We start from the raw sequence: 10,187 nt of genomic DNA on the forward strand, positions 1-10,187 counted from the left end.
AAGAGAGAGGGACCCAGGAAGGGGGGGGGGGGGGAAGAGAGAGAGAGAGAGAGAGAGAGAGAGAGAGAGAGAGAGAGAGAGAGAGAGAGAGAGAGAGAGAGAGAGAGAGAGGAAGAGTGGAAGAGAGAGAGAGCGATAGAGAGACATAGAGCGTGGGCGGTCTCCTCACCAGGAAGGCGGTGATGCTCCTCTGGGTGCTCTCCCACTGGAAGCAGCTCTTGACGTAGCGCCACGTGGAAAGCACCGCCCGGATCAGCGTCCGCACGCGCGTGATGTTACGGCCCAGAATCTGCAGCAGGCGCAACACAGGCAGTTAGCAGCTCGATCTATCTGGTACGAACTGGATGGATGGGTCTCAGTGATTGGTAAGCAGTTATCCTCTGGATGATGACAATGATGATCATCGTCATTATCTTATCCTTGCTATCTTTGTTGTGTACGGGGAATGGGTTAACCCAGCTATGGTTAGTGCCTGGCTTGGTTCTATAAACATCCTTACTGCACCGACAGCGATATATTGTTGCTTCAACTTCTTCTTACGAATGTACTTATTTTTAGTCGCTTTGGATAAAAGTGTCCGCTAAATGCCCCAAATGTAAATGTTAATGTAAATTAGGGTAACACATAAGGGGAAAGGGTGAATGAAAAACTGAAAAACTATTCGACATCACATGGAGAGTATCATGAATATAAATAACCCCCGCCTCTTAAGGAGAACCACCCAGGACCAGAGCATGTATGAATGTTTCTTTCCGTTTAAATGTTGTTGTTGACGGATTATCTGGTCATTCAGTTGACCAGCCTGAGGTCATCATGGCAAACCTGGTTCTGGTTGGTGCGTGGTCATAGGCTTTGACCTCTGACCCGACCCCAGCGTTGGTTTGTTTACCCGTCGAAGCGTTGGAAACAGAAGCTCAGAGCGGGTTCGATGTTAAGGTTCTGAGACGGAACTACAACAGTGAACTGTGAGTCAGGCTCTGTTCGTTTGGGTGGTCTCACCTTTTTAGAGAACTTGGATTGTCCTCGATGAACCTCGTCTCCTTGGGCGAGAAGGTCCTCACGCTCGCTCGGACCTGGTCACATCACAGACAGACAGACAGAAGGTTAGACAGGCAGGCAGGCAGGCAGGGAGGAAGACAGGCATACACAGCAGGGAGACACACGGACAGAGACACACAAAGACAGACAGACAGAGACACACACAGACAGACAAACCCGGGGACAGACACACAGACAGTCAGCCATATCACTGGTGACACCATTAGCTACCGCTGATCTACTAGCTGTTTAGCCGCTAGCAGCTCCTCCATCTCCACTGAGCTCAGTGTTCCCTCCATGTGGTTCAGCAGCAATCCACAGGATGAGCTAAACGCCCATCTGCTCCCGATCTCCCCCCACCCCCCCCCCCACACACCAGATGGTCATTTTTCCCAGAATCTCAAAACCCCCATAATACCTTGGGGTTTGATGAATGATGATGTACTATAATTCTACATTACAGGTTACCAGCCAACACCTAGAGGTTGTGTTCTATTACAAAAAAATAAAAAGAGTTTTATCTGGTTAAGGTTAAGGTCTACACTACAGGTAACCAGGTGGGCTCCCACCTACCGGGTTGAACAGCAGCTCCAGCTCCAGGGTGAGGGCCCCCTTGGAGAGAGAGCCCAGGTTCTCCTTCTTCAGGGGCAGGGTGATCTGCTGTCTGTTGGGGGCCTGCAGGCAGACAGACAGGTCACCAGAGAGACAGAGACAGAACAGTGATCAGACAGACAGTAAGGAGCTATTGAACTCTGCAGGGAAACACTTATGTCTGCCTTGAAATGCTACGAAAGCGAAACTACAAAACATTGTTGCTTTCCAGCAACAAAAATCATTCCCGAGTTTAGCAAACTGTTCGAGAAACTGGAAGGACTTAACAGAGTTAGTTAGACTGTGATTTAGCTGAAATATATGTTAGCTGGACTGAGAGTTAGCTGGACTATATGTTAGCTGGACTGAGAGTTAGCTGGACTACATGTTAACTGGACTGAGAGTTAGCTGGACTATATGTTAGCTGGACTGAGAGTTAGCTTGACTATATGTTAGCTGGACTATGAGTTAGCTGGACTATATGTTAGCTGGACTGAGAGTTAGCTGGACTATATGTTAGCTGGACTGAGAGTTAGCTGGACTACATGTTAACTGGACTGAGAGTTAGCTGGACTATATGTTAGCTGGACTGAGAGTTAGCTGGACTGAGAGTTAGCTTGACTATATGTTAGCTGGACTATGAGTTAGCTGGACTATATGTTAGCTGGACTGAGAGTTAGCTGGACTATATGTTAGCTGGACTGAGAGTTAGCTGGACTAGTATATGTTAGCTGGACTGAGAGTTAGCTGGACTTTATGTTAGCTGGACTATGAGTTAGCTGGACTATATGTTAGCTGGACTATGAGTTAGCTGGACTATGATTTAGCTGGACTATATGTACGCTGGACTATGAGTTAGCTGGACTATATGTTAGCTGGACTATGAGTTAGCTGGACTATGATTTAGCTGGACTATATGTTAGATGGCCTAAGTGTTGGCTAAACGGTTGCCCTACCATCAGGAGGGGTATGGCAGTTTTCCCCAGGAAGTCGGGTGCCTTGTCTCCGTCCTCATCGAAGATAGTCACCTCCAGAACTTCGTGGACGTCCTTGATGGGACTTAAGAGGAACAGAAACACATGTAAACATCCTTGACAACACCCACGCAACAATCACAACACAAGAACACCATCGTTACAACACGACTATCCTCCTCGTAACCGTGGTTACCATCCTCATCGTGATCACAATAACGTCAACATCGTCATAATCATCCTCGCCAGCAACTACCTCATCAACATGCAGAGCAACAAGCAACCATAGTCTAGTGTTGATGGTGTTTGACTCCAGTGTTGAGGGTGTTTGACTCTAGTGTTGAGGGTGCTTAAATCTTCTGGGTTTGAACCCGAAAATCAATGGTTTACTTGTAGGCATCTTGCTCCAGAATGCCGTGGAAACCAGCAACCCAAATCTGCTTATTACAGTTGTGCATTTCAGATTAAATCATTCTTGGTTCCAACCCCAATGTCCTTAGTCCTACTATCAGGCATCCGAGAGCGAGATGCCTTCCCCCCCCCACCCGCCAATTATATAAATCTAAAAAAAGTCACTGTGGAAAGAAGGGACTTTATCAACTGCAGAAGGCTCCCGGCCAGACGTACAAGGTGAAGACTTCACTCCACTCAGGATTCAGGGTCTTGTAGATGGTGTGAGTCTGCAGCCGGTCGTTCCCCAGCTGCAGAACGCAGAACGGATCGCTCTTTCCTGGAGAAGAAACGACAGAGAACTGATTTCAGAAGGCTGACGTCCAGAAAGAGTACGTTTATGATGTGGAGAAGATATCCCGTACCGTTGAGATCTGCCGCTAGGAGATCTGTGGCCTTGAGGATCTTCACCTGGAGATAGCCGATGTCTCCTAGGTTCTCGAAGGACTTCGCCAGCCTCTGTGGACAAACATACAACACGCACACAGCGGTGGTTTGAACACACCCCGTGGGTTCTGGATCGGAGTAGAGCAGCGTTTCTCAGACGTTGTAAGTCTTATGTCCCCCAGAGCCCCACCAGTATGACTGAAGGAAACCTTGAGGACACCTTCACCATCGCCATACCACAAATGTTTTCCTTTGAATTATTCAGATGATCATTATTAATATTGTAGTAGCGTAGAGGCGTCTGAAAGGGGAAGAAGCTGAGGCCTACTTCTATTTCTGGTCTTGACCTTCGAACTATTCGATCACAACCAATCTACCTAAATCCTATTTAACCCTATGGCCGAGAGGCGTTTGTTTTTACAGAAGAGGATTAGGTCCACGTGAGATTATTTGTTTGGAGTTCAGATTTAATTCTCAGAAATCTAAATTTAAACTCAGAATTCTGAGATTAGAGTCGGAATTCTCAACTCCTAAAAAATTCACATACTCCTCTGTGTGTTTTTAATCAATTTAATTCAGCATAAATGAATTGACGCCAAACCGATGACATCCACGGCGGCCGCTGGAGACAGAGAGCGGACTCACGTATTTCTCCAGCTGGTTGTCCCTCTCCTCCCCGGCGGCGAGGGGCGCGGCGGCCAGGTCGGAGATGGACACGCCGCTGCACACGCTCTGGGACACCAGGAGCAGCATGTAGCCGCCACTCTGGCCCAGCTCCGCTTTGAACTGCTGGTTCTTGTTCATGGGTAGGCTGGAGATGTCCACCTCAAACCTGCACAGCCACACACACACACACACACACACACACACACACACACACACATGTAGACATATAACACACACACAGACACACAAAAAACAATAACATTGGGCGTGTGTGTGTTCTCTTGTTCTGAGGGAGTGATAGAGGAGGAGTAATGGGGAGTGTCCCCTGGTGAGGAGTGAGAAGGAGGAGGTGAGGAGTGAGAGGGAGGAGGTGAGGAGTGAGAAGGAGGAGGTAAGGAGTGAGAGGGAGGAGGTGAGGAGTGAGAAGGAGGAGGTGAGGAGTGTCTCCTTGTGAGGAGTGAGAGGGAGGAGCTGAGGAGTGAGAGGGAGGAGCTGAGGAGTGAGAGGGAGGAGCTGAGGGGTGAGAGGGAGGAGCTGAGGAGTGAGGGAGGAGCTGAGGAGTGAGAGGGAGGAGGTGAGGAGTGTCTCCTTGTGAGGAGTGAGAGGGAGGAGCTGAGGAGTGAGAGGGAGGAGCTGAGGAGTGAGAGGGAGGAGCTGAGGGGTGAGAGGGAGGAGCTGAGGAGTGAGGGAGGAGCTGAGGAGTGAGAGGGAGGAGCTGAGGAGTGAGAGGGAGGAGCTGAGTGGTGAGAGGGAGGAGCTGAGTGGTGAGAGGGAGGAGCTGAGGGGTGAGAGGGAGGAGCTGAGTGGTGAGAGGGAGGAGCTGAGGAGTGAGAGGGAGGAGCTGAGGAGTGAGAGGGAGGAGCTGAGGAGTGAGAGGGAGGAGCTGAGGAATGAGAGGGAGGAGCTGAGGAGTGAGAGGGAGGAGCTGAGGAGTGAGAGGGAGGAGTGAGAGGGAGGAGCTGAGGAGTGAGAGGGAGGAGTGAGAGGGAGGAGCTGAGGAGTGTCTCCTTGTGAGGAGTGAGAGGGAGGAGGTGAGGAGTGAGAGGGAGGACAGGAGGAGTGAGAGGGAGGACAGGAGGAGTGAGAGGGAGGACAGGAGGGGGGACCTACCCTGTCAGCATCTCATGGTTGCGGGTTCCCAGCTTGGTGCACAGCTCCACCTCCAGGATCCCCGTTGCGTCAGTGAACTGGTTGAAGCTGAACCTCTCCCTCCACTGAGGATTGGCCGCTTTGAAGTGGTTCTGCAGAAAGGCATTGTGGGAGTTTAAAAACACGAGGTGGAAGAATGCGTCGATGTGTCTGTCAAATGATTTGGTATTGTACCGACGCTAATCATAGCGTCTGTTTTCCACCTTAGAACACGAGAAGCATGTGCAGAATGAAACTAAATATAAGTAAAAACAAATCAGTAAAAGGCACCAAATTGGTGAACACAGTCGAGATTGTCGTGTTGAAAAGACAAGCTAAACAATTGTTATTTTCTGTGCTTATATTTTTGTGCTAATATTTTTGCTATTCTCTATTTGTATTATTCCTTTCTATCATGGAGCAGTAAACCTGAGACAACACCAAATCCCCTCGTTATCAGTCAAGTCTTTATAACCTAAACCGTTCCTAAAGGGGACGTATTATACCACCAGGTGTGAGTGTGATCAGGCCTTACAAGCCGTTTCGAAAATCTGCCCCTTAAGAGATCACAAGTGGGGTGTCCAGCTAGATCTGTGCTGGATAGATCAGTCTACCAGCTTACCCAGTAGACTGAAGTAAACGTTGCTCATCTATCCAGCACAGATCTAGGTGGACACGCCCACCAGTGACGTCAGAAGGGGCAGATTTTCGACACGGTTTGTAACGGCTAATCACACTCACACCCGGTGGCATGATCCGTCCCCTTTGAACGCTCTGTGGCAGTCCCTTCCTCGCTGTGTGTACTCGTCCTCGTGTTGCCCAGCACCTTGCTCTTGTGCCTCTGGTCTCCGAGCCGGAGGCGGACGAACAGGTCCCCGGGGCTGTCCACCTCCAGGCCCCTGGCCCCCACCAGGGTCACCACCACCACGCTGGTCCACAGCTGGCCCTTCCTCAGCACCTCGGCCAGACGCGCGTTGTGAGGCTTATTAGACTGGGGAGGAGAGGGGGGAGGAGAGGGGGGGAGGAGGGGTATGAGGGGGGAGGAGCGGGAGGAGGAGAGTGGAGGGGAGGAGGAGAGGGGAGGAGGGGAGGGGAGGAGGGGTATGAGGGGGGAGGAGAGGGAGGAGAGAGGGGAGGAGGAGAGGAGGTGAGGTGAGGGGAGGAGAGGAGGAGAGGAGAGGGGGAGGAGAGGGGAGGAGGAGAGGGGGGAGGAGAGGGAGGAGGAGAGGGGAGGAGGAGAGGGGAGGAGGGGTATGAGGGGGGAGGAGAGGGGAGGAGGGGTATGAGGGGGGAGGAGAGGGAGGAGGAGAGGGGAGGAGGAGAGGAGTGAGGTGAGGGGAGGAGAGGAGGAGAGGAGAGGGGGAGGAGAGGGGAGGAGAGAGGGGAGGAGGAGAGGGGAGGAGGGGTATGAGGGGGAGGAGCAGCAGGAGGAGAGGGGAGGAGAGGAGGAGAGGGGGGAGGAGAGGGGGAGAAGAGGGAGGAGGAGAGGGGAGGAGGGGTATGAGGGGGGAGGAGCAGCAGGAGGAGAGGGGAGGAGAGGAGGAGAGGGGGGAGGAGAGGGGAGGGAGGAGGAGAGGAGGAGAGGGGAGGAGGAGAGGAGGAGGACGAGAGGGTTGAGGAGGAGAGGGGAGAGGAGGAGGAGGAGAGGGAAGATGGGGGAGGAGAGGGAGGGGAGAAGAGGGAGGTGGAGAGGGAGGGGAGAGGTGAGGGGCGGAGAGGAGGCGAGGGAGAGAAGAGGAGGCAGAGTGAGGGGAGAGAGGAGGAGAGACAATAGACAGGACAAGACGAGACGAGAGAGGCGATCAGGGAGATTAAAACCACATTAGGATATTAGGCAACATAGAATCGTTTTGTGTGGAGCAACACGACGAGCATTACATCAGAGCAGCCACTCCTTCGACATGTGCGTGTGGGTGTGCGGTTGTGTGTGCGTGCGAGCGTGCGTGTGCGCGTTTGTGTGTGGTCTTACCAAAGAGTTGTTCTTTCGTTTGTGAGGCCAGCGCTGCAGGGAGCATGCATGTTAGGTGCACAACAGAATGACATGCCGGTTAGAAAGCACACACACACACGCACACGCACACACACACACACACACACACACACACACACACAGCCACGAACAATAAGTGATGAGCATGCATGCAAATAACTGAAACAAACACTTAGGCGAAAAACACACGTTGTCTTGCGCGAACAAACAAATAACACATACACAGAGACCACGGGGAGAGGGAAGAAAAATGCTCGCAGCGACCGTTGACCCCAGGCGTCGACTACAGACGAGGAGACGCCGTCGGGGTCCCGCGGGGAGAGCCTCATGTCCAGCAGAGAGGTTCCCCATGTCGGCCTCCAGGCTGTTGGGGTCGTCCAGGGCCAGGCTCAGCTCGTTGTCCCTGGGAGGGGACACAGGCAGGGGGGCCCACTTCACCGGGAGCTCGGCCCTAAAGCGCTAGGGGCGCGCAGGCGACACGCCCGCTAGCTACGAGCCACCCCGGTTCGATTCCCGCCGGTGGCCTGAGCGGCATGTCACTGTCTCTCTCTTTATGTGTGTCTCTCTCCACTGTCCTGTCTGTCTCCACTGTCCTCTCTCTCCACTGTCCTGTCTCTCTTCACTGGCCTGTCTCTCTTCCCTGGCCTGTCTCTCTTCCCTTTCCTGTCTTTCTTCACTCTCCTGTCTGGCCTGTTCACTATCCAATCTAATGTACGAGTCACTGTATAACAGCCGTTTGCACTGTTAAATCCACTGATCACTATATTCTATAATAATACCAATATAACTTGAATCATAATCAACATTGTTTATATGTTTCAAGTATTAATTATTCATTCCTATTTCCTTGGTAAATATATAATCATACAGCCCCTCAAAAAGAGGAAGAGAAACATTATTGCAAAGAAGTGATTGACTCACTTGTTCATCTCCAGTTCACTCAGGAGGACGTCGGCCGAGCCATGAAGTCGTCCGAGGTCAGGTCGCGGTCGTACACCTAGCATCACGGAGTAATGTTAATGCACAGAATTAAAGAGCATTCTGGGTAAACACAGTATGGTTTTGTTCTAGCAATTACCAGTCAGTGTTACTGCCTCTAGCACAGCAACTAGAGCCGACATTAAGACCGCTACGGTCATACACAGTAGGCTACGGTCAGACAGGGTTATGGTATTACAGGGTTATGGTGAGACCACCGTCATGGACTGCCTCACCGGGGTGCCACCAGCAGGGGGCAGCAGACTCACGTTGACGTGGAGGACCTGCTCCAGTTCTTTGATGGGCAGGACGAATGACTCGTTCCACACGGGGTTCAGGTTCTTGTAGATCACCCTGCTCTTGTAGAAGGTCTTCCCCTCCAGCTTGAACTTCACATACGGGTCGCTGGTCCCTGGAGAAAAAAAAAACAGCACATTATAAGCATAGTAGCCTAATAAATAACGCTGATAGAACGATGACGATGATAACGTAATGACAAAGATGAAGATATAATGATGATGATGTTATAATGATTATGATATTATGACGATGATGGTGTGATTATGATGATGTAATGATGATGACGGGTGTACACAATGATGATGATGCATGGATAAGGATGGTGTAGTGATGATGCTAACGGTGTAAAATGATGTTAATGTAATTATGTTGATGATGATGATGATGATGATGATGATGATGATGTTGTAATGAAGATGTAATGATGAAAAGGGTCAGAGCAGTGTCTGGATTGGGAGGGGCTAGGAGGGTCCAGGGGTTGTGAAGGTTCAGAAGGTGGTTCTGGCGCCTACCACAGCGGTCTCTGATGACCAGGTTGCGGCCCTCCTTCAGGATGATGGTCAGCAGGAAAGAGCTGTAGTAGCTGGGGAACCCGACGCCATTTCACCCTGGACACACACACACACACACACACACACACACACACAAACACACACACAAACACATGCATGCAAACACACACGGATGCACAGAGACACAGACACGCACACAAACACACACCACACACACACACACATGTGTGAGCGTGCACACACACGCATACAGACAGGCATGCACGCAAACATGCGCCCACACACAGAAACACACACAGACACACACACGCACACACAGGAACACCCAAACTTAGATTTGAAATAGATTTGATTATTCTATCCAATGCAATGTGATTGTATGAATCCATGTTGCATGGTACATGGGAATATGAACTATTTCATATGTGTTATTATGTTATTTATTTCACTAACTGAATGACTATTGCGGTTTTGGTAGGCAAAATATAAAATAAATGCGGACAGGTAGTAACATATAATATAAAGCCATACATGTAGTAACACATAATGTAAAGCCTGAAAATAGTACAAAACATAACTAAGAGATGCAGACATAAGAAAAGTGAACATGTGTGCTAGACATGTCACTAGGCAGCAGGTTGCAGGGTCTCCCGGATTCTAGAAGCTTCTACACAAGTCGTCCTCAAGCTACAGCTACAGACTCCCAGATTCTAGAAGCTTCTACAGAGGACGGGGAGAACGTACCGGCTGTTCCTCAGCATCCCGAACATCTGTTGGTCCTCCTCGTTCTAAGGGGAGGGGAGAAGGGAGAAGGGGGAGAGAGGGGAGAGGGGAGAGAAGGGAGAAGGGAGAGAGGAGAGAGGGGGAGAGGGGAGAGGAGAGAGGAGAGGGAGATGGAGAGGAGAGAGAGGAGAGGGGAGAGGGGAGAGAGGGAGAGGGGAGAGAGGGGAGAGAGGAGAAAGGGGGGAGATGGGAGAAGGGAGACGGGGAGAGAGGAGAAAGGGGGGAGAGGAGGGGAGTGAGGAGGAGTGAGAGGGGAGGGAGAGAAAGAAGAGGAGGGAGGAGAGGAGATATGAGGGGAGAGGGTAGGAGGTTAGAGGAATGGGCAGAAGAGTCGAGAGGAGGAGAGGAGAAGAGAGGAGAGAGGACGAGAAGAGAGAGAGCATTAATAAA

The 10,187-nt window shown here is 51.0% G+C and overlaps 1 protein-coding gene across 1 annotated transcript in view; it reads right to left on the minus strand.

Annotated features, from left to right (window-relative positions):
• mctp2b (multiple C2 domains, transmembrane 2b) overlaps positions 1–10,187 on the minus strand; it is a 20,550-nt gene that overhangs the window by 8,689 nt on the left and 1,674 nt on the right. The window contains 18 exon segments of the mRNA XM_060071992.1: positions 170–289; positions 1,000–1,013; positions 1,016–1,073; positions 1,612–1,713; positions 2,586–2,688; positions 3,231–3,333; positions 3,419–3,512; positions 4,086–4,272; positions 5,217–5,347; positions 6,061–6,225; positions 7,204–7,236; positions 7,512–7,562; positions 7,564–7,627; positions 8,146–8,188; positions 8,191–8,221; positions 8,472–8,614; positions 9,015–9,106; positions 9,759–9,802. Of these exon segments, the coding sequence (XP_059927975.1) occupies positions 170–289; positions 1,000–1,013; positions 1,016–1,073; positions 1,612–1,713; positions 2,586–2,688; positions 3,231–3,333; positions 3,419–3,512; positions 4,086–4,272; positions 5,217–5,347; positions 6,061–6,225; positions 7,204–7,236; positions 7,512–7,562; positions 7,564–7,627; positions 8,146–8,188; positions 8,191–8,221; positions 8,472–8,614; positions 9,015–9,106; positions 9,759–9,802 (1,578 nt within the window).

This window comes from Gadus macrocephalus, chromosome 14 (assembly GCF_031168955.1).
Source record: "Gadus macrocephalus chromosome 14, ASM3116895v1".
NCBI classification, from domain to species: Eukaryota; Metazoa; Chordata; class Actinopteri; order Gadiformes; family Gadidae; genus Gadus; species Gadus macrocephalus.